Source organism: Lytechinus variegatus, chromosome 5, assembly GCF_018143015.1.
Source record: "Lytechinus variegatus isolate NC3 chromosome 5, Lvar_3.0, whole genome shotgun sequence".
In the NCBI taxonomy this organism is placed as follows: Eukaryota; Metazoa; Echinodermata; class Echinoidea; order Temnopleuroida; family Toxopneustidae; genus Lytechinus; species Lytechinus variegatus.
The window spans coordinates 8,724,287-8,751,931 of NC_054744.1; the positions used below are offsets into that span (position 1 = coordinate 8,724,287).

At 37.8% G+C, this 27,645-nt stretch overlaps 2 protein-coding genes across 2 annotated transcripts in view; one reads left to right on the forward strand and one right to left on the reverse strand.

The window, feature by feature from the left end:
- LOC121415209 (MAM and LDL-receptor class A domain-containing protein 1-like) overlaps positions 1–5,801 on the forward strand; it is a 31,710-nt gene extending 25,909 nt beyond the window's left edge. The window contains exons 15-19 of the mRNA XM_041608376.1: positions 107–369; positions 1,182–1,401; positions 3,685–3,944; positions 4,707–4,797; positions 5,225–5,801. Of these exons, the coding sequence (XP_041464310.1) occupies positions 107–369; positions 1,182–1,401; positions 3,685–3,944; positions 4,707–4,797; positions 5,225–5,478 (1,088 nt within the window). The 3' untranslated portion in view covers positions 5,479–5,801. The remainder of the gene's footprint in view (positions 1–106; positions 370–1,181; positions 1,402–3,684; positions 3,945–4,706; positions 4,798–5,224) is intronic.
- A 3,959-nt stretch (positions 5,802–9,760) lies between these two features.
- Positions 9,761–27,645, reverse strand: part of LOC121414851 (MAM and LDL-receptor class A domain-containing protein 1-like) — a 39,564-nt gene continuing 21,679 nt past the window's right edge. The window contains exons 8-18 of the mRNA XM_041607906.1: positions 27,275–27,537; positions 26,049–26,148; positions 24,899–25,090; positions 23,503–23,768; positions 22,274–22,361; positions 19,937–20,116; positions 18,451–18,713; positions 17,303–17,540; positions 15,856–16,115; positions 13,433–13,520; positions 9,761–10,213 (exon numbers count right to left, since the gene is read on the reverse strand). Of these exons, the coding sequence (XP_041463840.1) occupies positions 10,065–10,213; positions 13,433–13,520; positions 15,856–16,115; positions 17,303–17,540; positions 18,451–18,713; positions 19,937–20,116; positions 22,274–22,361; positions 23,503–23,768; positions 24,899–25,090; positions 26,049–26,148; positions 27,275–27,537 (2,087 nt within the window). The 3' untranslated portion in view covers positions 9,761–10,064. The remainder of the gene's footprint in view (positions 10,214–13,432; positions 13,521–15,855; positions 16,116–17,302; positions 17,541–18,450; positions 18,714–19,936; positions 20,117–22,273; positions 22,362–23,502; positions 23,769–24,898; positions 25,091–26,048; positions 26,149–27,274; positions 27,538–27,645) is intronic.

A 27,645-nucleotide genomic window follows, 5' to 3' on the forward strand; every position in this document is an offset into this window, starting at 1 on the left:
TCCTCTAGTGATAGCAGGTCACAACTCCTCTCTAGAATTCTTCAACAAAGTTACCGTACATATTGATTCATTTATTCAATCAATCAATCATTCACTTCCGGTGCAGGTCATTACCTGTATGTAGAAGCTTCTCAGCCTCGTCGACCAGGCGATCGAGCTCGGATCATCTCCCCGCCCATCACCTACTTCAATGACAGTTACTGTCTGCAGTTTTACTACCACATGAGCGGGGATGACACCGCTTCCCTTTCGGTGGTGCATCGCGGCGACTATTATCCGGATGAAGAGATTGCGCGCCTTACCGGACCGGGTGGGAACAAATGGCAACCGTACAACGTTGATGTCAGTGTCAAATACGGACCAGTTGAAGTAAGTTATCAAGTGGCCAAGAACAAAACTTCTTGGGTGCTTAACCCGGATGCAACATACAATTTAAGTAGTTTATGTCTGCTATAATAATAAACAAGTTTCAGCTAGACCTTGCAGTACAGCATTTGTATCATGCATTATTGGCAAGAAAATTTTAAGGTGTACTTAATGCTTCCAAGCAACGCATGGTCTTCAATAAAGATCAAATTGACATCAAACGTTTTAAAACCAGAATTTAAAATATACCTCTGTTTGTGAAATGGTATATGAAGATGCAATGAAATGTTGATGGAATGCGTTATGATAATGATGTAATTTTTTTTTAATGATATGTTACTGCAGATTAGCTACGGCAAGAGGTTCGCTGTGTGTTAGATATAGAGCTCCTTGGAGTCAGCGCGTCCATGCCAATTTAAATTGTCTGGTAGAGAATCATAAAACTCGCAGATAAGCCTCAGCACTTACTGTCTAGGTAAAAGAGATAGATAAAAGAGATGGCTCACCTGACAGGTTCACCTGAAAGGTTCACGACTGTGACTTTTCAGAACTTCTTCTGTTTACTGTTTCCGGCAAGCATTCAAAGTAACACTTCCCGCGCGTTTAGCATCTTGATTCTTGTCTACATATTTGTCAATGATACAGCAGTTGTAATATTCTGAACCTAAGCGTAATATTCATCGATGTGGTTACTCAGGCGTATTGTTACCTTCCTACTCGATTTCCCAATATTTCCACTGTTTCTGATGACTTCCAATGTTTTGCCATCATCCACGAATCATGTCAATCATGGCTCTGTTTCGATTCTCGCCAAGATTGTTTTCACAGGCACGGTTGGAAACAGCTACCGAGGTGATATTGCTTTAGATGATATCAATTTCTTTCCCGGATCGTGCGGAGGCTTTCCTGCTACTTCGTTATGTAATTATGAATATGGATACGAGCACTGTGGCTTTACGCAGAGCACCGATGACCAATTGGACTGGATCTGGTATGATGCGTTGGCTGGAGAAACCCCTCCCGTTGATTGGCCAGGTAAGATTTTGAGTACTATGAGTTGAAAAAAAACGTACGTTCCATTCCTAATCAAGAAAAATGGTTCCAAACTCAATCTTAAATCCTTTGAATGAAAATTTGTAGGCAATTTGCGTTTAACTTTCTAGCCACATCGCATTAGTCTTTATAGCAATCCATGTAACTCGAGCTTAAATCCTTTGAATGAAAATTTGTAGGCAATTTGCGTTTAACTTTCTTGCCACATCGCAGTAGTCTTCATAGCAATCCATGTAACGAAATGGAAACTTGTGTCTATGCTATGTTTTTTGTGTGTGGGTGTGTGCATGTGTGCTGTATAATGTTACGGTGCGAGGGTGTGCGCATGCGTTCGTGTGTATGAGATGGGTATGGGTGAGGGTATGTTTAAAAGGGTGTTCGAGTGTGTGTGTATATGCGTGAGAGGGAAAGTGGGTGCGTGTCTGTGGATATGTGGCGCGGTGGTCGAGTGGTCTAGCTCTTGAATAGAGACATGAAGGTCGGAAGTCCTGCAGTACTACCCATGAGCAAGGTATTTGCAATAAAAGTCAACTTCCATGTGATAAAATAAGTGAACGCGTCGTGGTCGAGTGGTTTAGGGTGCTTGATTAGAGGCATAAAAGTCTGGGTTCGATCCCCTGTGCTACAGCTTTGTCGTTGAACAGTTACCGTAATCTGCGATTGGTTGTCAAACCATAGAGTTCATCCTTGCTGCATCGACCTTCAGAGGGCGAAAAAAGGAATGGGGAAGAATATCTGTCATCGGGTAGGCTACAGGGTCATGTGAATATTTGCGGGTGAGTGTGTGTCATTGTGTGTGTCTGTGTGGGGGATGTGAACGTGTGTGCATTTAATTGTTTGATACATTAAATGAGGAGTAAGCTGAAGTTACTAAATGAATATTTGGCATACTCAATGGATATTTGATAACGCCAGCAGAATAACCCAATGAGATGTTGTCTATCTTGGATGCTGAACAAGCTCGCTACCTTGGCGATGGGAAAGGGGCGGTGGTTAGATCTATCGCTACGTGCATGAGCCATGTGCAATATCCAATTTGTTTATTATGAAAAACTCAAGCATATTCCTGGAGCATTTGCTTCTGATTTGTGGAGTGTGTTTTCCTAGTGTATGAAGACGGAACGTGGTTACAACCGTCACATGTTGTATCGGCATATAATAGTACACCAAAACAAAGAGCTTCGGTTTTGCTCCAGTGAAAGAGTTTATTTATGTGATCAACATTTTTTTTTGTAGCTCATCCGGCCCAAAGTGCCAGATGACATTGCGGCTTGGCATCCGTCGTCTGTCATCCGTCCCCAAAATGCTTCTTCGTCATTTCAAGTCCGATTTCAATTCTGAAAATTTTGGTTCCATTTGGTAGAGCTTTATGTGCTAGGTTCACCAAACTTTTACACAGAATTGTGAAATTTTGAGAAGAAAAATTCTTATGCTAAATTATGCAAAATTAATTTATGCATATTTTCCAGAATTCACATAAAATGCTTCTTTTTCTTTGTTTATTGACCGATTTTGATTTTTTTTCGTCCATCTGGTAGAGCTTCATGAGGTACACCAAATTTCTACATTGAATGTTGAAATTTTGAGTAGAAAATTATTTATGCTAATTTATGCGAAATTTATTTATAAATCACAGAAAATGCCTCTTATTCTTTATTTGTTGACCGATTATAATTTTTCTTCCATCTGGTAGAGCTGAATGAGGTTCACCAAATTTCACGAAATTTTTTCGTAAATCACAAAATATCTTCTCTCTCATTTCTTCACAAATTTCAATAATCTTTCTACAATTTATGTCACCCATATAATTCTCTGCAGTGTCAACTGGGCTGAAATTATAAGTTGTGTTAAATTTTGTTGCGAGATGCCGGAAGAGCTCCACATCATTGATGTGCTAGTTTGTTTTTAGACATGCAAACCTGAGCTCCGTCTAACAAGAGTCACGATTGACCCAAAAACTCAATCATATGGAAATCCATCAGTGCCATATTTTTTTTCTACAGGAAATTTGTACAAGGTCCTTTGTAAGCAAAAAAGAAGCACACTGAATTTTCAAGAAAAAGATAAATATATGAATATACATTATATCTAGAATATTTTATAAAAATATTAATATTCATGTTAGATGTTGACGTTGCTGGCTTTCCATAGTTGTGGTTGGTCAGGTCAATTGTAACTTTTTGTGAGCAATCTCTTGATGGCATTACCTTCCATGTCACATGACCTAATAAATCTCTGCATTGCTTGATTATTATCTTTTTTCAGGATATGGGTCATTTATCTACGTCGATGGCTTCAATAAGACAGCGGGATCCAAGGCTGTGCTACAGTCAGAGACCATGTCACCAACGAATAACGACCACTGCTTTTCTTTCTTCTATAAACTGGAAAAAGGCATGAGTATAAGTTTTATCAGGGTTTCACAAGATGGATCCCGTCAGCAACTCTTGTCGTACAATAAGCCAGCAGAGATGACGTATGTCGAGTATAACATACCCATAGCCGAGCATCCCAACATATATAAGGTAAGGGAGGCGACCTGTTGGCTAGTTTTCGAGATTGCAACGGGGATGGATTATACAACATAGCAAATCTCTTAAAAATGCCCGTCCAAAATGAACAGCCGGGAGGTCGTTGTCGAAGATTGGTGAACCGGGATAGCGGATTTTCGTAAAATTCTGAGCCGACGAAAAATTGCGAATATGTCGTTTGTCCAGAGTAACGGATGATACCGCTGCTCTGATTCACTGATATTCGACAAAGACTGCTTCTTCATGAGGACAAACGCTTCTCTGCGTTCCGGAAAGCGTCTGAGTAGTAGTTGCAAAATTCTATATTATCAAGAAAAATGAAAGCATTTTTCTAACACACGATCACACGCACACTCACGCACCACCGAACACAACACAACCCCACGCAAAAACCGGGGTGTTAAAACTGACACCAGTTGGCGTTTCTACAAGACCACACGCTGAGGTGTTAAAATTACACCCTAGAGATTGAACATAACATAAAGGAGTGTTAAAGTAACAAGAAAGGTGCTATATTATGTTGGGTGTTGAACAAACACTGTAGATCTTACACCGGAATAAAATGACCGATGTGGTCCCATCTATGTTCACCGATTAACACCACAGTTTTGCTGTGTAGGAGTGTGAAGATGCATATTCTGTTGGACAACATAACAAGTCGTCTAGCAGAATATTGTTAATGTCACAAACTCTGATACACAGGTAGTTTAGTTTGCCAACGATGTCACCAGGCTTTTGATTATTTCATTTATGTAGGTTTACTTCGAAGCTACCGTAGAAGACGACATGACTGCGGGGCTAGCTGTCCTTGATAACACCTTCTTTATCTTCGGTGTTTGTGAGTCTGGTAAGTGTTTGATTATTTTAAATATTTTCATTAATGATCATTCTGGTGATTCTTTATCTTTCCCATAGCTTTTATTCACAATTAAGAGGATTCGTATGATTTACACGTCCAGTCCACCTTTTTTTTTACTGTAGCTTTTTGAACATTCTTATTCATTTTTCTTTCGATTATACAAATTCTGAAACTATTTATGAAGATAATCTGGGGCCCGTTGCAGAAAGAGTTGCAATCAAACACAACTCTAAAAAATCAATCGCAAGTCCCAAATGCGCGCTGTTGATTGGTTGAAAATCAAGTTGTGCATGATTTTTAGAGTTGCTATTGATTGCAACTCTTTCTGCAACGGGCCCCTGATTTGTAAATAAAATATAATAATAGAAACATAATTTGATTTGATTTTTGTTTTCAATTATTACAAAACTTACAGGTCAGCCAGTATCTGATTCAACTACCACAGTAGCCATTATCCTCGGTATCCTGCTCGGAGTGGCAGTACTCGTTTTGGTAGCCATGGGCGTCCTCCATTACCGCAAGACAGCGGAGAAGTCGGATTCTTACCCTGCAGCAATGTCGTACAAAAATGGCGGGTCCAACCCCACTCCAGTAAATTCAGTAGATTTGACTAAAGATCCCGGTATTGATAATCCTAATTACACAACAGCTCCCTTTTCATCTGCGTAGATCACAGCATAATTCCAAGTGTCTGTATGCTAAGAATCTTGGCTGTGGTTAAAGTGGTATGGACGGGAAGGGGAGTTCAGATCAGTGTCCGTTTTGCTTTTAAAATTAGCGTATTTTCAGTCGTGAGCGCTACTCAGTCGCTTTCTACAACGCACCAATCCCTGTGAAAATGCAAGTCAGATCACAATGGAGATCTGAGAGGTTTTTTTTTCGAAAGTTGGAGGACCGGGCTAGTTCAAGTTCAAGTCTATTTTTCATTTCCATTCACAACATTATAAGCAAATACAAATCAAACATACATAAATATAAAGTTAAAAAATACAAATGAACTATGATAACGATGATTACAAATCAATTACGAGTTCCAAAACATTTGTAAAATAGTTTTAACGGAATCCGATATGGAAATGAGGGGATCCACTAAAAAGCATTGCTTGTAGAGCGTGGATCTCCTAAGATAATATATTAAACATTTGAAAAATGGGACTCATTCGCAAGTGTAAATACGTTAAGTTAAAATACAATATCTGATGGGAATAATGATAAGATGGCTAGCAGATCGTCTGAAGATTTGGAACGGATGAAAACTTGCAATTATGCGGCTTATCCAGAGTCCTGGTGTCCGTTGCAGAAAGAGTTGCGTTTAAACGCAAGTTTAAAAAAAATCAATCGCATGTCCCAAATGCGCGCTGTTGATTGGTTAAAAATCAAGTTGCGCATGATTTTTAGAGTTGCGATTGATTGCATCTCTTTCTGCAACGGGCCCAAGGACGACACTGCTGTTATGATTCACCGATTTTCGACAAAGACTTTGTCATGAAGGGCTTTTGACAATAGATTCCCTGTGTTATAAAAAGCGGCTGCGTAGTGATTGCGAAAATGCACTATCAAAGTTTTATTGCTACCGAGTCACAGCAATAGCAACTGCAGCAGGTTCGAAGTATGTATATAGAATGCTGGTGAGCAAAATAATTTACATGACTCCTGGTTTTGCCCGTGTTCCCTTTTTGTGGAACCTTTAATAAGGGGGTTTGCAAAGGATTCTGTATTTTCTCGAGAAGTGCAACATGGTCATTGTAAAATCTGTAATATTGTTTTGAAGGCTTTCCTATATTTCTTTTTTTTTGTATTCCGAATTAACTTCCAAACTGTAGAGTAGCATATCTAATAATGTATAGTAACTGCATAAATTTGCCATTTTTATTTTATTTTTAAGGGAATAATTCTTGATTAATGACAACAGTAATTCTAAGTCCAGTTGGATACTTACATATGGATGGAAGGGCGGTTTCCTTGTGATCTTTTGATGACCGATGACCGGGGTAATAATATATCTGTAAAGCGCTTAGAAACGTCGTTCCGATGGATTAAGCGCTATATAAAAGCGGATTATTATTATTATCTTTAAAATATATCATCGATTAGTTATGTATCCTTTGCTATTTCTTAACGATTATTTGTTTTGTGCCCTTTTTAGATTGAAAGATATTTGTGGATTTTAAAATTGAAAATAATAATTTGACGTGATTATACTTATTCCATGCTTATCATGTCTGTTTTACTTGATTCATAAAAATTCCCCGAATGTTCGAGTCGAGAAGATTTCATTTTGTAAATATATTCTTACAATTGAAGAAAATAAAATAAATTTCAGCAATTCAATGCAAAACGTCCAAGGTCAACGCTGTAACGTAAAGATTTGCTTACACAAACCTAAACTATTGGGGTATCTTTGTATGTATGAATTTTGGGACCATTTTATATCACGCTTGATACTATACATCGTGTCCAGTGTTTACCGTAAAAAAATGTTATTGTAGCAACTCATACTAATATTTCTTAGCTCAAATACGGAGGTATACATTCTGTAAGAAATTAAGACGAATCAACAGTAGGTTTGGATGTGCAATAATTTGACTAAAATAATGATTTTTGATGGTATTGATATCATGAGCTATGAATTTTAATGGGAGTTTTATCTTTCCTTCGGACCTGTAAGAAAGGTTCTTTAGTCATGTTAGTGGATTTCAATAAACTCTTTACCCAATCTAAACGGATGTCAAAAACACATTTATTCTAAAACGTGTATGAAACTGAAACCTGGTCTATTTGATTTTCCTCATCAAAAAGTTACAAATTCACTGTGTTTAATTATTTTGAATTTAAAGAATGGTTTTCTATTCTGTAGCCAAATGAACTCGCTATAAAAAAATATCTGAAATGAATGAAAGTGAAGATCCAATGTGGATGGAAGTGACGATATTTTACATCAATGTATTTTGAATACATGAATTTACTTCTGCAGTTATCAACATTTTTTATGTACACATTCTATTTCTTTTAATTCATACAGAGCATTCACTGAATATACTAAACTGTAAAAATATTGGGTAAAAATTTTACCACCACGAGGGGAATTATGTGCCCAACCAATTTGGGGTAGTATTTTACCAATGCGGGAAGCATATTGTCCAGCAAGGTTAAAAAAATAAGCAGCAATTACTTTAAAATGGGCTAAATTTTCATCACACTGGATAACAAAAATGCCCAAAAGAAATGTCCAATGTTGGTTGGACATATGCATGGAGCACTTTTACCCAATATTTTTTAGAGTGTAGTCGATCCACAGGTCATCAACCCGTATTCTTTTTTAATATCATGTAGTCATGTTATTTTATGTTAGTATGATTTATCTTTTTCAGTATGTGATCTAAAAACCTATTTTCCGCTGCAACAAGGCTTTTTCCAGCAATTCGTATAAACATGAACATAGAGTAGAGCAGGGGTAATAATAGCCTCTTGTCCAGGCCCTGTCGGCTGCTTTCCGAGCGAACATGGCTAAGCAACGCCAGGCCTAATTCGCTTTGCGAATAAGGAAATCCCTCGCTTCGCTCCGAAAACAGCCGCCAGGGCCTCGACGAGAGGCTAGGGTAAAAATAATGATAGTAAAAATCATAAAAGATAAATAAAAGTAAAAAGGATTGAAATACACACCAGGTACAGTGGAACGGAAAATTGAATTGATACATATTAATAACAAACATACCTTTTAAAAAACTTAAAAATAAAAACCAAATAATCACATTCGACATTTTCATGTATAAAAAACTACTTACAAAATAATCCCAATGGATTAGAATTTCCATTAGAAACTATGGAAATGTATTTTTAGAAATGATATTTCAAAAAATGTCACAGAATTAAATTACAAGACAAATTATAAAGAATCTTGTAAATATTCAGCTGAACTGTTTGTAATTTTCTCATAACGTCACATAACATTCGTATTCATGAAATACCGAGATACAAATAGTTGTACTTCCATTTACAAAATACCTTACACGTGTCAGATAGCATATATTCAGTGTGAATGTGTAATACAAAATCTGAAATAAAATCACTAGAATTTGACCATTAAGATATAAAGATTTACTTTGCAAATGTATCGCAAGAGAAGAGCGACTTTTCATGAATCAATTTTATTGACGAATATATACAAGAACTGACTAGGAACTTAAGGTTACAAAAAATACCATCAGAGTTATTGACTTTTGGTGTAATAAGGCTTGAAATGCCCTTCATAGTGATAAAAGGTCATACAAGCAATAAAAGGTCCTGCCAATTATTCCAACTTACAAATTTAAAGGGCTTGTAATGAACGTTAAAATCCAGTAATAATATTTATGATTATTGTTACTAATGACGATTGAAATCTGTCAATACTTAGTTTCAAATAGTGTTAATAATCATATAGATCACAATCTTAAAAGATAACAAATGAAAGAAACCACGCCTAAAACTATAGATTTTCAATACCTTTGTTGTAGGGTCGTAACGGTGAAAGGGGTAGCGAGTACCCTTTAAAATTTAAAAATATTTTTTCTTCATGCGAACACAAAGCTCAAACAATAGAAAGCAAATATCGAAGGAAAAGAATAACCTCCAATGTGTATTGAAATTATGAATAATTACACACCTAGAGCATTTACCGGTCTCTCCATTCACCAAGGGACATCTACTCAAATTTCTACATCATAATTTATGAAAGGTCTGGTTTTGATAATGATCTATAGGCATTTTCAGATAAGGAAATGAAACGTTGATAGGGCCTACTATATCCCCAATCTTATTCCTCTCGGCTCACAGCCATCCCACTTTTCATGCATTCTTTACTAGGTTCTATTATTATCATTATTGAGTTATCATATTATTTGTTTCGGGGTACATAAACACAAGCATTTCCCTCTTTGAAAAAATAAATAAAGATGGTATACTTGTTCTGGCAGTATATGATAATTAAGTGGCCTTCAGATATAGCCGATTATTTTAAAGATTAAATAACATAAATGACAGGTATGGAGAGGGGCATAGTCATATTCAAAATGGGTTGTGTTAAATAAAATCAAGCACGAGTTAGGCTCTTTACGGAAGGCGTTTTTTTAAGCAGGGGGGAGTCTCCACTAAAATAACAAGTATGCTAAACAAGCGAGAGGACATAGATTAAGAACCCCCCAAAATATATATATCGTAGAAATAAAACAAATAATCGCATGCAGTGGTTGTGCCGGCCACTACCGCTTCGTCATCTATGCAAAATTGACGGACTTGGGTGGATTGTTGCGGAACTGAAGCACCCCCATAGCAATGAGTACGATTGCGATGACGAGGAAGATACTGAGAATGAGACAAACGACAATGCCCGACGAAGATGGATTCATTTTCTCGCTACCGGGATCTTGAGGAAACAAACAACAAAAGAAAAATATATATGGTATTCTAAGATTAGAAATGACCTTTTACTTGTAATCAGAATGAAATTCTCCTTCAAAATTTTATTCGGCAAATTTTTTTGAAAATCATACAACGTTGGTTAGATCAGTTTTAGACAGAGGCAGCCCCCATGAAGGAGCAGGGGCGACCGCCAACATGGTTTTCCATTTGGTGAAAAAGAATTATAGAAAAAAAATGAGAGAGAAGAATATATGTGTACCAGAAAGTGATAGATGAGACCTCTAACTCACTAACCCATAGCATTCAAAATGAAAATAAAACTGTTTCACCGTAAATCGCCCCCTCCCCCAAATTTTCATAATACCCTGGCTCCGCCCGTGGGTCTAGATTGTCAAAGACAGTTGCCGACATGTTTTTAATACTAATGGGTGGTATGAAGTGATAAGTTAAGGCCTACGCTTGGTTTATGTATAATGCCTCTTGACCTCGCACACGAAGTGAATAATACCATGGTCACATTTGCTCTACGGCGGCCGTACGGCGAGTCGGAAACAGTCGTTTCATTCATTTTTATTATAAACACCGACATGTAGCTGGTACTAAAAATGTTAAAACGGCTGGTTTCGACTCGCCGTACGGCCGCCGTAGAACAAATGTGACCAAGTGAATAACGGCTAACCCCTAAGAGGATCGACTCGTTAGCATATTTAACAAGGCAGTGGAATTCTCAGTGTTTTGAAATGTACAATGAACTTGTAAATTCTGATGGCTGACAGTGGTAATCCTAGTAGACAATAGAGAAGGAATGTGTTTACATGCGTTAATTTCATTGGGGTCATTCATGATCTTTCAAGATTCATTTAGGACTGGACTGCTCAAGAAATACGCTGTATGTTCTTTTCACAGACAGAACTAACCGTTTCTGGAAAAAATGGAAATTGAGAAAGGCTGGTAAATCCTTCAATTATATCAGAACTTAGAATTTCAGAGCCTAGAATTTATCTTCGTCTAGGGTTTATTTATGTTATGTGGAATTAATCATCTGTGGAATTATTTTCATGTCACCAATGAACTGTTTGCAACTATTTTAAGAGAGGAATTCTCAGTTCTCGTCAAGATCATCAACCCATTCTCGAAAACATTTATCAACTCATGGATTTCTGAAATCGACTGTTTATCATTATCAACTTTGTCTTCACGGACATTTTAGCTCGGTAAGGTGACTATGATCACCCATCGCAATTCTGCATCACTTTCGTCATCGCCAGCATTGTGGACTTACGGAGTTTTACCCAGCCCATTTGGATATAGGCCTACGTTTTGATCGGAATAGTTTCAGAACCGTCTCCTCAAGTTGCCTACTAATTGAGACGTAAGACAATTCGTTGTTTTGTTTTATTCTAATAATGAAAGAAACACAGAACATTTTAACTTTATTATCTACATTTTTAAAATGTTCATTATTTGTTGCATTGGTCTAATATCGTTACACCGAATAGATTAACTTGAACGACAACGGGGACAGATCCCATTCCCCCAACTTTTGGTAAAAATAGAGGAGGTTAATTATTATTATTATTATTATTATTTATTTCGGCAATGAAAATTGAAAGAAATTGGTACAGTGTATACACATTATTAACATAACAGAGTATAGATTGAGCACCCACTGGACTGCCAGGGTCAAATAAAGTTAACTTAATTACTGTAGTCAATAAAGACCATTTGACCCTATCCAGTGGGTGCTTACATAAAACAGAAGCGGATAAAAGAGTGGGTATGAACAAAAATGTTTAAGATCAATTATAATAGAATAAAATAACATAGGTCTACTTAATAACACTTCATCTTAACTTAGAATATCGAAATTAGCTGTTTAAATAAAGAAATAATGAACTCATGCAAGGGAACTTATGGTCATTCATTAGGCATGAAATTTTTCCTTAGTTCATTTGTCCATAAAATAAGTGAGTTTACAACCACCCCAGAGCGCAAACTTGCCGGCAATTCATCCCAGTAACGGGGAAAAGAATTGATGGCTGAAAGGTGAAGTCGATTTGTTCGCGCTCGGAGGTGGTTGAACTTCACGACCTCCAAGTGCCTACTGTTAATGACAATGGAACATCTAACTGCATCACAACGTACAATACCATACAAAGCCTTGACAACATAAATTAGTAATGAAAATTTCCTCCTTGATTCCAATGTTTGCCAGTTGAGTTTTAGTAATCTGTCCTTCGCATGAAAACTAATGAAAACTAATCAGTCGGTGAGGAATAGCAACCTTTTCAACATTGCATTCACTAACATAGCTTGCAAGATGTCCAGTAACGAAGAAATCACTAATATCAACTGAGGCATGAGAATAAATTTTTCCAGTCTTCCAAAAACTTTTCAAAATGGAATTCGTAACTGATGTCTTTAAGATCGATTAGTTGAGTCATGGGTGGTGTAAAGGCCACCGCACACCTTACGACCCAACCAGTCGCCAACTGGCTTGCGACTGGGTGAGGGGAGATGTGACGTCACAGCTCTTGTCAGCTTGAGCGTCGCAGACCGGTCAGAGACAAGTCGCAAGGAAAATGGGAAGGATTTGACATGTCGAATCCTTATTTCGAGGCTTATGACTGCCTTGCGACTCATCTCCCCTCACCCAGTCGCAAGCCAGTCGCCGACCAGTCGGGTCGTAAGGTGTGCGGTGGCCTTAAGAGGTACAAGTAGGGTATCAATACATAGCTGAGAAGTTGTTACTTTAAAATATGGTAACTCTTAATCGGAATGATTAATAATCTCTGGATATTAACCCTCAGAAATTTGATCTTTTCTTGATACGTACTGCAGCTCATTGCGGAAAGAATAGCGTTTGCCACAGTATGCTCACAGTGTGGAACACAGCGTAAAATCACACACTCTTTAATTTGGGCATTTCATCTGAGTGTAAATGACATATTCACATAGTCGACCACATGAACATGCTGTGAACAGTCACACTGTCGAGGTGTCCACAGTGTGGAAATGCATTCACACAGCTGAATTTGAACATCTTAACAGTGTGAATAGTATTTCACATATATAGTCCACTATGTGTGAACACACCGTGTTCTTTCCATAACGCTCTTAAACACAAAATGGTTTAAATTAAGGCAAGAAAATAACCAAAGATCATTCGCATATATAAAGAGACAAGATAAATTAAAGAAAAAATCTTTGAGGAATCACTCACATACACCACAGAAGTTAGTGCCGAGAAAGAAATTATCCAGGATCACGAATCCACCCTTCTGGCTTGTTGATGTAGCCTTTATGATAACCTACAAGGATTAAAAAGTATGAAACACCTTTTATCTCTTTTACAGAAACACTTGAAATACATTACAATAAGTTATGACGAAGTTGTGTTTTTTTTTACTCAAAATATGTCAATGATGTTTATCACCAGTAGAAATAGTGTACTTCATCGACGCATGTATGTCTTAAACTGTAACTGTAGAGTAACTCGCTCCCGACTGAAAATGTAATTAAAGCCATTATAATGGAGCCATTTTTTAACATGCAAAACAAGAGGACTGTTCACTAACAAAGTAAGAACGTTCGAGAGACAAAAAAATGTATGAATTCTGTGATTTTTACCCGGGGGGGGGGGCACTTACATTGACGAGTGGATACCATGCGCGACCAAAAAAAAAACACGTAAAAAGGATGTCTTTTTCAAGATAGGGCACGTTACGTACGTAACGTGATAAGGGTGTCAAAAACACAAAAATAATGAAAAAAGGGTATCTATTTCGCTAGGAAAGTTACGTGTTTAGGGTCAAATTTGCGGGGATGATCATAAAACAAAGTTAAAATGATTTATAAATGATGTCCTTTTGCCCCAACACTACGTGTAAAACTACGTGTTTAGAGTCCGATTTGCGCGAGGTGTGGAAGCTGGGGCCGAACTGAACCAAACTGTATGTAAACTGAAAGGTAAAGCCGACGACCGACGGACCTGTGACATAACAATCGCTGTACTTGTTTAGGGGTTCATTTCAGGGAATATTTGCCAAGAGTATTGTTTTGGGTAGGGTTTCAGACGCCAATACTTGTTAAGGGGTGCATTTTCAAGAATATGGAAAAAACGTGTTTAGGGTGCTTTCCAAGACCACTTGGTCGCGCATGGTATCCACTCGTCAATGGAAGTGCCCCCCCCCCCAGGATTTCTAGTCAATGAGAACTGGCCTCGTCTGCTACGTTCTTAGTTGTGCAGATGCTTTAAACTTGCCGTTCGGGCTTGTTACCCTGTGAGCATGGTTATGTTTGGCTTGACGTGCAGATTTTCACTCGTAGCAATTCTCACCCGACCAAATGCCATGGAACCATTCATTCCTGTGTAAGACCTATAAGCTTGCGTACTCATATCTTGGGACCAATTGTTGAGAGGCTTGAGATCAATCGCAACTATAAAATCGCAACTTCATTTTCAACCAATGAAACACGAGTATTATGAACTAATTGTTCTTGATTCCTTGAGTTGCGTTCAAGCGCATTTCTTTCTGAAACAGGCACTTGGGGGTGTTTCACAAATAGCCAAGGGTGACTTATGGGGTGTTGCGAGAAACTTGCGATCAGTTGCAAGTCAATTTTTGGTACCTAAATCAATCATATGTCTTGCAGTTAATTGCAAATTAGTGATTAATTGCTAATTTGCTCCTTGAAATAAGAGGTTTAATCTAATTTGCTACAGCTAACGTTGATCTATCAGTTGTAAACTTGCAACAGAATATTTGCAATTAATCGCAAATATTTTCTTGCAACACCCCCTTAAAGTGCTGACCCGTCGTGATTTAACGCGCATTCTCATTGATTAATACGCAGTAGTGGGCGTCCTCTTGGTATAATTTGACCAATGAGGGGATGTCTTTTATACTGCGCGCAAATAGGAATTTAAGTGCCACCGCACACCTTACGACCCGATTGGTCTGCGACTGAGTGAAGGGAAATGTGACGTCACAGCTCTTGTTAGCTTGAGAGTCGCAGACCGATCAGAGACAAATCGCAAGGACCCCGGTTTCATTGACCAGATGGCTGCCAAGGGTCTCAGATTCACCAAATTATATGTAAGAGATTCTGTCCGTACGCCCAGCAGATCGGCCACATAGGCTAAGGGTTTAAATCAGTGTAAATGTATATTACTACCTTTGTCAAATGGTATAGGAAATTACTAAGGAAGTTCATAAACTGCAGAAATACATGACTAAATACCTACTTCTTAAATAAAACATTATTTATGAAGAATATTTAACATTTTGAAAACATCTAAGGCTTTTCAATTAGAAAAATCAACTTCAACCACCCAACACTGGATTATAAAAAGGGTAGTAAATTAGGATCCAAATTCCAGGGGCTGATCCACTCTTTGAAAACGACACAAATGGACCCGCGCCTGCCACTCAAGTAGGAGTGGTGTCGGGTGGCTGGGGGGCGGTAAAATGCATTGAAATGAATGATACGTGCATATTGGCCTAAATGTTTGATACAATTACTTTTATCGGTTAAAACAGTTATTTTGCTATATCATTCTCTCTGTAGAACAGCTTCCTGTACTTGGTATATGCTACATATATTTTTCAATTCATGATAATTGATAATTAAGTTGAAGCCTACCCAATAGTCTTCAGCCACTCCCCTTGTCTCGACAAGGTACATTACACTTTTCATGTCGGTTGGTTTGGTGTACGACAGGAGGGTACTCTCCGAGCCATCAAGTGCCACTTGGATGACATCCAAACGCATGTCGCCTTGGATTGCGTAAAGCATCTCGAGGCAATTGTGATTAAGCCCCAGGCCATACCGGACTGTTTGAAACTCTGCGGCCTCACCTGGTTTTCGGTTGGTCCCATTGACATAGATGAATGAACCACGCCCTGGAGTGAATAAGGAAAATTAACATCTCCTCCTTGAAACAATACAAGATTCGACTTTTTATAATTCATCATGATTATGCTTAATTCGACTTTTTCGGCAATTCGTCACATTCCCTATTTTCAAAATAAAACCCCTTTTTTATATAAAACCTGCTTTAGTTCACGTGATATATTTTCTCCAATTAATTTTACAAATGGAGGAGGAGGTTTCAGGAGGCACTGACATCAACATGCTTATAACGAACTGGCTCATGCATTTTCCTTTTTTTCCATGAGGGAGGGGTCTGTCTCGTTTACATAACGACTTCATAATTGAAACCAAATAACTGCAACGTTGTCTTACACAAACTCCGGGGGTATTAAGTACCAAAGTAAAGAACTCTGCCTGCATCCTTCTCTGTTACGCATTCTTCTTACTTCTTATTTGTCAATACCATATATACATACACACACATACACACACATATATATGCACGTAAAACAGGAGACATGGATGCTAGACATAGCTTTCTAAATCATATACATGGCGACCTTTCGGCCTCGGGCCTTCCTCAGGCCTATGCACATTGGAACAAACAAAACAGAACAAAAACCATGCAAATAAAGTTATGACACAAAAGTATATACATGTAAATACATATATGTATATATCGTCGGCCTTATGCCAAAAGGGCCTTAACTGCTTTTGGCCATTCCGAGATAATGGCGTTTAAAGGTTTTGGCCTCTCTAATAATCAAAAGTTTGTGGTCGTTTTTTTTGCTTTTGAAGCCAATTTCGATAAACGTGTTAAGTTATTAAGTTTTACATGAAATATGTTAAATTTATTATAAAATATTCAGAACCCTTAAAATCGGGTTAAGGCCCTTTTGGCATAAGGCCGACGATATATAAATTGAGAGGATGTTATATGATAGATACAGCGGGAATAAAGCAATCGACGTAGCCGGGGTTTAGTTCGTCAGGTTTATTCACAACAAACTTTCGGCCATATTTTGGCCTTCTTCAGATTTCTGAAGTACAAGAGAAACAAATGCATAAACAAATGTACAAACAATTTAAGTAAGGCTAATTCACAAAGCATCCTCTCATATATAATAGAAAACACCTCGCAATGTATAGGTCTTTGCTCTTCACAATTATATATCTATTTATTTATAAACAGGGGATAGCTTTTTTCGATACCTACCAGGCCAGTCAATCGGAAACGTTTCTCCACTTGTCACGTCAAACCACTGCCAGTCGAGCTGATCATCGGGACTTTGTTGAAGTTGGCACAACCTAGTTGGGGCTAAACCATACTCGAATTCACATATGGTCTGAATGATTTGAGGACTACTGCTTCCGCAACTTCCTGGAGTAAGGGTTATGTCGTCGAGACCAATATCACCGCGAAAACTGTTGCCAACTGTACCTGTAAAGACAATCTAAAGGGAATTAAAAGAGATGGGTAAGTATGCATATAGGCATATTAATTTCTCAAAAAATATATCATGGACAAACTCAATGATGACAGTAGGTCTACAAAAAAAGATGAGGGAGTACTTGATTGCCTCCGCTGCCATAAACCTCTGGAATAGACTTCCCTGATCTCTTTGGTCTCTGACAGGTTCAAAGTCTTCAAATCATCAACCAAATACTTACTTCAGGCACGCTGAATTTCTCATATGTAGTTTTTAATTTTCCTGTATTATGTGTGTGTGTGTGTGTGTATATATATATATATATATATATATATATATATATATATATATATATATATATATATATATATATATATACATATATATATATATAAATATTCGAAAATAGAATCCATGAAACATAAGGACAGGTCCCATCACGCAAATGCCATGCATGCAAAATCAGCGCTATACCTGTCGAGGCAGGGTTTATGTCGTCCTTTACATTTTTGCCATCCCTATTTTGTAAAAGGTGTTTGACGTTCTAATTATCAATGTGTTGAATCAGAATCGCGGGGTGAAGGAATGTTTTCAGTTAACGGCCTGGTCCCACTGGCCAACGGACACATAACTGATACAGTGGACAAACAAAATTTCGGGATGGCTCCATCCCTTTCATCCGCTCCAGCCAATGGACAAAATGTGCAAACAATGAAATCACAGTGGACGGATGCTCGATGGATATAGAGCGTATGAAACACGGATGCAAAGAGTTCACAACGGACACATAAACGTTTTTCAACGGATGGCAATATCCTTTTCCGTTTTACATCCTCTCTGCATCCGTAAGTACAGTGGGGCCAAGCCTTAATGTTGTCAACATGGAAACATTTGGAACACTTCCCTAGAATAATCAGTGATCAAAAACACGTACTTGAATGACTCCGTACTTGGTTCTGATGTCAAGGTTATAAGGCTTCCACCCGTCCCCGGCCGGACCAGTCAGGCGTACAAGCTCCTGCTCGTCGTAGTAATCGCCACGCTGCACAACCGTCAAGGAAGCCGTGTCGTCACCGCTCATGTGATAGTAGAACACCAAGCAGTAAGTGGTGTTGAAGTAGTTGATGACTGGGGAGATGGCACGAGCTCGATCCCCCGGCCGACGGGGCTGTGAAGCCTCCATGTACAAGTAGTGACCTACGAGTGAAAATGACAGAACAATTATCAAGCTGTCCCTATCATTGTAAGTGCTAAATTAGCACTTCACTTTTCACAGTGTTGGCTTCCAAGTAAAACAAAGTAATGACCTATATTTTGGAGGAAACCCCATTTTGTACTTGTCAAGTTTATCGGGACCCAAATTACCTTCATTTTATAGTAAATCTGTTTTCTTGGCTTGTAAACAAATTCTTGGTAACATAATGACCTTCTTTTGGTATAGTGAAACCTTTCTCTGTTTTAGCTTGTCACAGCTATTGATCCGCTTTTGGTTATTTTGTTTTCCTCCCCTGCCTTAAGTGCCCTAATTGTTTTCATACATTGGTGTATGAAATATGATGATAATCATATTGATGACGAAAATATGATGAAAATAATGTTCATAACAATATTAATAACGATAATAATAACTATTTTATATCAAACGTTTGGGAGAAACGTTTTGTCTTCTCTAGAAAGTAGATTTGGTTCCCTTTAAGAATAAAAATTATCATATCAGTAATGATGATGATGTTAAAGATAATTATAATAATAATAATACACTGCTTTTAGTGATGAGAATAAAAAGTGGGGTATGTGTCAAAAATAGGAGCCAGACACGGAGTTATTGGTGGGTCGAAAAGAAAAGATCTAAAAACTGCGAGTTAGCAAGAATTTTGATTTTTTTTAGTAATCCAAAAATACTCATTTCCTTATACTATAGATTTTAAAATTAAAAAAGAATGTATACCGACATTATTTTTGTTCTTTTCTCTTTTTATCTGTACGCCAGCGATGATAATATTACATTACTTACATTGCCACTTCAGATAAGACCGTTACTCCTGTCTAACACTGTACTTCTACACTACTGCTGCTACTAATACTTCTACTTCTACTACTATTACTACTGCTACAACAACACCTACTACTACTACTTCTACCACTGCTGCTACTACTACACTACTACAACACTACTAGTACTTCTTCTACAACAACAACTACTACTATTACACTACTACTACTACTACAACTACTACTACTACTACTACTTCTACTACTATTACTTCTACTACAGCGACGACGACTACTACTGATAATAGATATAGTAATAATGAACAAAGAAATCCATGTAGGCCTACAATGGCATTTACAACTTTGGAAATATGAACATGGTGAGACCCATGACCATTTTGTTGGGAAACAAACAGTCTTCATCACACCTTCAGGTGTCCCTCTGGTATGGTCGGCACTAGGCCCAGATCCATCTGTTCCAGTGGGTCCAGAATTTATGAACCAATCAAACTCGTCTTTGTCCTGCCAATTATCCACAGGCTGGGTATAACCACACATGCCATCTTCGAAATCACAGTTGGCCACAAAGGGGTACCTTGGTGCAACTCCTACAATTTTAACAAGAAAAACGGTAATCAATCGTTGTGACCTCTTGAATCGTCTGTTTCTATTTTAATGAACCTTTTGGTATGCCTCTAGAATTGTCAGTATTTAGTAGGCACGTTCGTTGTTGTCTCATGTCTCATTTCTAAGAGCTTATGGTGACCTTTCATGCTTTTGAATGACTACACCAATGTAAGAAAGATCTGTAGCAGTTTATGTTTATCAAGCCATTGTAGTGTATATCTGTATATAATTTCTCTATTGTATTCTGATTGATAACGAATTTTATTTCATTTCAAAATTTCAACAGTTACAAAGCAAGCCAATTAACGTAATGAAATGAAATAGAAACCTTCTGAAAAGCAAAGCTTGTTATTAAAGGTTTCCTTCAATAAATAAGACATATCAGTGCAAAATACAAAGTTCAATATATATATAAAATATACAAATCATCATATCTTTCTTGTAGAAGTTGAAAATATATATAATATACAAATCATCATACCTTTCTTGTAGAAGTTAAAAGTAGATCCTTGTAATTAAATATATATTTTGTTATCATATTCTCTCAAGTAGAAGATTCTGTACTCGGTTTAGACTGCACACCTTAGGGGCCGCGGAACCGGGAGGGGGGGGGGTGCTTTTTCCAAAACCGTGTACAAAAAAGTAACAAGTGGAATGCCTCTGGCCGTCTCACCTGCATCACGCGGTTCAATATAGCAGCAGTGCTCACTTTGAATACTACTCTAACTCGCACAAGATGTTCAGTGATACATGGTTACTCTTATGTCCACTTTTTATGAACTAGACCAATAAACTTACAGAGATATGATGGTTATTCAACAAAAAACCCCAACATGGCCAAAGTTCATTGACCTTACATGACCTTTGACCTTGATCATGTGACCTGAAACTCGAACAGGATGTTCAGTGATACTTGATTACTCTTATGTACAAGTTTCATGAATCAGATCTATAAACTTTCAAAGTTATGATGGTAATTCAACAGATACCCCCGATTCGGCCAAAGTTCATTGACCCTAAATGACCTTTGACCTTAATCATGAGACCTGACACTTGCACAAAATGTTCAGTGATGCTTGATTACTATTATGTCCAAGTTTCATGAATCAGATCCATAAACTTTCAAAGTTATGATGGGAATTCAACAGATATCCCCAATTCGGCCAAAGTTCATTGACCCTAAATGACCTTTGACCTTGGTCATGTGACGTGAAACTCATGCAGGATGTTCAGTGATACTTGATTAACCTTATGTCCAAGTTTCATGAACTAGGTCCATATATTTTCTAAGTTATGATGGTAATTCAACAGATACCCCGGATTCGGCCAAAGTTCATTGACCCTAAATGACCTTTGACCTTAATCATGAGACCTGACACTTGCACAAAATGTTCAGTGATGCTTGATTACTATTATGTCCAAGTTTCATGAATCAGATCCATAAACTTTCAAAGTTATGATGGGAATTCAACAGATATCCCCAATTCGGCCAAAGTTCATTGACCCTAAATGACCTTTGACCTTGGTCATGTGACGTGAAACTCATGCAGGATGTTCAGTGATACTTGATTAACCTTATGTCCAAGTTTCATGAACTAGGTCCATATATTTTCTAAGTTATGATGACATTTCAAAAACTTAACCTCAGGTTAAGATTTCGATGTTGATTCCTCCAACATGGTCTAAGTTCATTGACCCTAAATGACCTTTGACCTTGGTCATGTGACATGAAACTCTAATAGGATGTTTAGTAATACTTGATTAAACTTATGGCCAAGTTTTATTAACTAGGTCTATATACTTTCTAAGTTATGACGTCATTTCAAAAATGTAACATTTCTAAGAGTCAAAGATATTTTCAAACAGGACCCAGATACTGGCGCAGTTTTCTGCACTGTAAAAACTGTGGTGTTAAAACTGACACCAATTGGTGTTAATAGAGGACCTCACCCTGAGGTGTTAAAATTACACCCTAACGATTGAACATAGCACCAAAGAGTGTACATGTAACAACCAAAGGTGTTGTTATAACACCTATAGGTGTAAAACTAACACCACCAATTCAACACCGGTGTAAAATAACTGATGTGGTCCTCTATGTACACCGGTTAACACCACAGTTTTTGCTTTGTGCTTACCTTGACAAACGCCATTTCCCAGCGAGAAGTCATCAACTGCTATGTCAGCTGCATTCCGTATATCTGCTATTGTTCCTTCAACGATGATCTGTGTCACAGATATTATAAAAAAACGAACAGTTTTCATTCTTCAGTGCGATAAAAAAAAATGTAACACAAACTCTGAGGGGTAATATCCAGAGATTACCAAATATTACATTTAAAATTTACCAAAATATGAAAGAGCAAATCCTCAGCTTTTTGTTGAAACACTACAGTACTTGAGTCTTACACTTTTCATGACTCAATTTAATAATCGATGTTAAAGAGATGAGGCTTAAGTGATGTCTCAGCTGAGTCATTTCTTTGTCAGATTTGTTTGAATAATTTTTTTTTACATTGTTCAATTTGAATATGGAGATAAATGAATCGAATGCCCCCCCTCTTTTTTTTGGGGGGGGGGTTGGGGTACGTCAGATAATGAAAGGTACTATTCCTCACCTACTAATCAGTTTCAGTTAACTTCACCCACTTTACCAAAACTTTGATTTTTTTTATATGTACCTCCGGTCTTTCATATAAATATATTCATCCACGCATTGTGTCGGGAGAAGAAAATGAGATTTTCTTTTTATATTCCGGCGAATGATAATTGTAATCAATGGTTCTTTAATATTAACTATCTAAATTTGAATTACTTTTATTGTGTTACAAATTGTAGTATACCTAGAACAGAAGAGGTTGGGGGTCAGAGGCGATTAAAAAAAGAGAGAAAATTTGAAGAGTAAGAAAAGTAATGTAGAGGAAGAGTATGAAATAGGAGGTATGGTTCCTGCAGCTTTATAACACCCCTTATTCATGTTATTATTCAAATGAGAAAAATATGACTTCACATAATTATTCAAGAGTCGGCTTGCCCCGTACCTTTCAAATATCCCTATCACCGTCCCTACTAAAGGTTTATCGTTGTCTCTTCTTGAAAAGGTCCACGCCTATTATGTTTATTTCATAGTTCTATGAATGTACTTAATAGTCGAACATTTAAATTCAAAATTACTCTCATCCGCATTATATATTTTTGTATGCTGTACAGTTGTATGTACAGTAACTTGTTTAAAGGATTTGAAGAGAGTCAAAAGAACCAAGTCGTTTTCTTTTGATTGGAATTTTATAATACTCCTCATTTCATATCACTATAGATTGGATTAAGGTCTGAAGATGCTCAAAAGGGGAGTGACTTGCAAGCTTACGTAGAAAGCCCTTCTAGACGAAGGCACCGACAGCCGTCCCTCCAACCACTGCGACTCGATGTTGCCGAATAGCTGAAAGTCGGGATCCTGAGATTGCGTGTCACCGTAGGGGACGATGTAAATGTTGAGGAAGTTGGTGTTCCTGCCGTCCATGTAGTACCAGAACGTGAAGCAACGTGCATCGTTTGGTGAAACCAGAGGTGAAATCAGCTCAGCCCTTGAGTTACGAGGTAAGTCCTCGTAAGAGTCTATCAGCATATAGTGACCTTGCAATCGGAATGAATACAAGGGAACTATATTAAGAGCCAACCTTTTCCCCGGATACATAGATATCTTAAGCGGAAGCGTAATAAGCCAACGATTTTGAGAGAGCCAGACATGCCGTCAAGGGGCAATAATTCTAAAACGCTGCTGCGAGCGAGGAAAAAATGATCTTTTTAATACGAAAATCTAACTTTGTGATGAATTCTTATATAATACTCACAAAAAATGTACTTCTCCACCCATTTTCCTTTTAATTCTGTTTCTTTTTTTTCATTCTTGGTCGTCAAATGGTGGGGAGGGGATATGGCCCCCAACCCACATCTCTGCACCACAGATCCTTATCAATTTGTTAAATTTGTTTGAATTACTATTATGATGATCACAGTGATAAAGAAACCACAGTGCCAGTACATGGTTACAAACATTAAAACTTTGTTGCAGTCATACCTACGAACCGACTCTAAACAAACCGATAAAAGAAATATCTTTGATCTCTCTTAATGAGACGGTTTCGTTGGTGTCACTCCGGCATTATACTAGAAAATGTTTCCTCCAGACATATATTGATACCTTTCTTCATTTTGTTAAATTTGTTTGGATATTTATGATAGTGAACAGACGGAACTTTTATATTTTCAGCTTCGGAATACATGAATAGGGAATGATTTTCAACTTACAGTTAGACAGTATCCATCACTCGCAGTTTTTAGGACACCTAAAACCCATCTTTCGTCAAAAAGGATTAACAATTTGTATAATTTAGGATTATTATCATATATATATACAATTCCAATCTAATATTTCTTTGCCAACGCTTTGGGCCTAATGGGAAAAGCGCAACATGGACGCAACCGTGTTTTGGACTAATCACGTATGGAAACGCTGATACTGACCTTAAAAGTGGAAGCATAAACACTGCCTAAGTAACAACGATAACGATGTTATTGTCATTGTCTCAAAGACAAAACATCGTGCATCGGCGCCAAGTGCCAACGGCGATTCCCCGCCAATTCAGACGAGCTGAAAAAGCTTCCCGAATCGAGATCGGGCTGTTCTCCGTTTCAATAACAGTAATTCCAGATGAACAGATTTATTTGAATCATACGCTCAAAATATTGACAGCTTTCCATACCTTGATCAGTTTGCAGGGTGTGGTCGACGGAAGGACCGTTGTCGTACGCTCGGGTTTCACCGCTGTATAGGACCCAGTCAAACCCATCTCGGATACCCTGGCTCCATCCGCACATGGCATCATTGGTGTTCTCGAAATCACAGTTGATGTTATTGGTCGTAGGAGGTACGGTCGTTGGAGGATTGGTGACAACTTATTGTGAATGTAATCAATAATAAAACAAATTATGTGTTGATGTTGTCTTACGGAGAGTGCGACCAAGCCCCGGACAAAGAACTCTACGTATATTTGTCGAAACATAGCTCAGTTATCCCGAGGCAATCTAATCATGGTCTGGTATTTGCATTCCTAATTGCTATCAAAATACCTGATTACTACAAGTATATCGATATATTTTGTTGATAAGATATAAATGTTGATCTACTTGATTATAAAGGACGAATATAGGACAAAAAATAGTAGCTGCATTTTGTCACTGTGCTTTAAGAACAGTCTTCACGAGACTTGCAAAATCAAATAAGAATGCAGGCGTTTTCCGACCAATCAAATCACAACGTATTGATATCAGTTATAATAACCCTTTCACAATTGATCCAGTTAGCGACATCCTGCAAAAGTTGCAATAGTTTTTTCCCCTACGGTGTTGCACAATGGATAGCTTTGTGTCTTGAGAGCTGCACTTGAAGTCGTTGAAGGCATTCGAACGAACCACAGAAGGTCGTGACTGGTCGCATCTGAACTTTGAAGATGTTCAAATTCCAAACGCGACCAAATGCAACCGATATTAACTCGCATCAGATCGTACCACCAGTCCTGCCGCGATCGCCTGCATGCGAGGGGTGTATCTGTCCAACGTTGCACCATTTGATGTGTTCTACAAGGAATCATTTAAGGTTATTTATACAATCATCAATGGGGTTCTTCACACCATCATGAACCTTATAGATTTTATAAAGAACCTGAAAGAACTCAATGCAGAACCAATGGCGATTCTAAGGGACTGTTTATATTCCATTTCTGCTTCTTTGTGGAAACAAAGGGTCTTGAAGAATGAAAAATAAACTTTGAATTGAAAGGGTGGTAAAACAAGTTCCATATACGGTACAGAGAAAGGTTCTATTCGGCGCCATTGATTTTCTAAGAGTATAGCATGACATACCTTGACCACACCTTTGGCCTTCTTTGACGGTGACATCGTCGATCGCTATGTCATCACGCATGTGGATGCCAGTTGTCCCTTCAAATACCAGCTTGAAAAAAAATAGGTTAAACAAAAGGGAGAATAGGGGGATTACTTTCATTGGTAGTTGAATAGTAAATAGTTCATGCAGGGGGTATGCAAGCCCTCAATTAGTCCACGTCCTGGACGATTTTTATTGATTAGGCAAACCAGGGGCAAACCCTATCGGACCGTACCGGTACCCCCCCCCCCGCGCACACATAACCAACACACACACGCCCTCCACTGAGTCACTTACCCCCAGTGAATCACCTAACCCACTGATGGGATGTAATGTGTTACGTGTTTGGTAGTCGTATCGTACAAAATAACAACAGTCCAGGAGGTGGACTAGCACTCAATGTAAGCAACGAGTGATTTTGATATAATTGTCTTCTTACTATGCCCAAACTATACAAACCTACGCTTATACATTTTTTTTGTTATGACGTTTGGTCAGTTCTATAATTTCTGGCTGCCTTTGAATTATAAATTTAGACACGACCATTGTATAGTCAATATCGACCTGTTTAAAATGATTTCACGTTTCATTTTTCCATCGTGTTTTTTGTTTGACTTGCTCCAGTGATTTTGTTCTCTTGTAAATTGAATGATTTCAGTTTATGTTCGATGGTGTCTTTTGACCACAATATATGTAACTATTCACTTTTCAAGTATGGATCGAGTGCATGTCACTTTTTTTTCTTGTCTGATTTGCTCTGAAGCGCCTTAGATTGAACGTGCGCTATATAAATCATATGTATTATTATTTATTGTAGGGCCTACACCTATCCATCCATCCATCTAGCTATTTTATATATATATTTATATATATCTATCTTCAAATCCATCCATATATATATATATCTATCTATCTGTCTATCTTCAAATCCATCTATCTATCTTTATCTGTCTATCTATCTGTCTATTTATCCATCTATCTTTCTATCTATATTTCTTACAATCCAACCTATTACAGTTTCTATCTATGTATCTATCTATCTATTATTCTATCTTCCCATCCATCCATCCATCCATCCATCTATCTATTTCACTATCCCTCTTTCTACCTATCATTCTATCCTCCTATCCATCTACATGATCTACACATCTACATTATCTATCTATATTGTTTTTCTTCTTGAAAATGTTCTTACCCTACAAGGGGTAAGTGAAGATGAAATCTCGTAGATGCTGTTTCTCCACTGATCACCATGGTTACCGGAAATGCTCAAAAGAGGTGTGTCTGGGATTTCATCACCATCCTTGATGCAGTAGACCCTAAGGATTTGTTCATCATTCCCGTAGAGATGCCACCAGAAATCAAGACAAGCTTGGCTGACCTGCTGCGGTATGGGTGGTGAGATCATCCGAGCAGTCTTGCGATGTCCCACCTCCCCATATATGTATAAGTAAAACCCTACAACAGAAAAGGGGTTAATACAGTTTTTATGTAGTGAATTCAGTTAATAACTGAGATTATTTATTACATATTACTATCTATATCAAGTAGCTATTGTGATTTTAA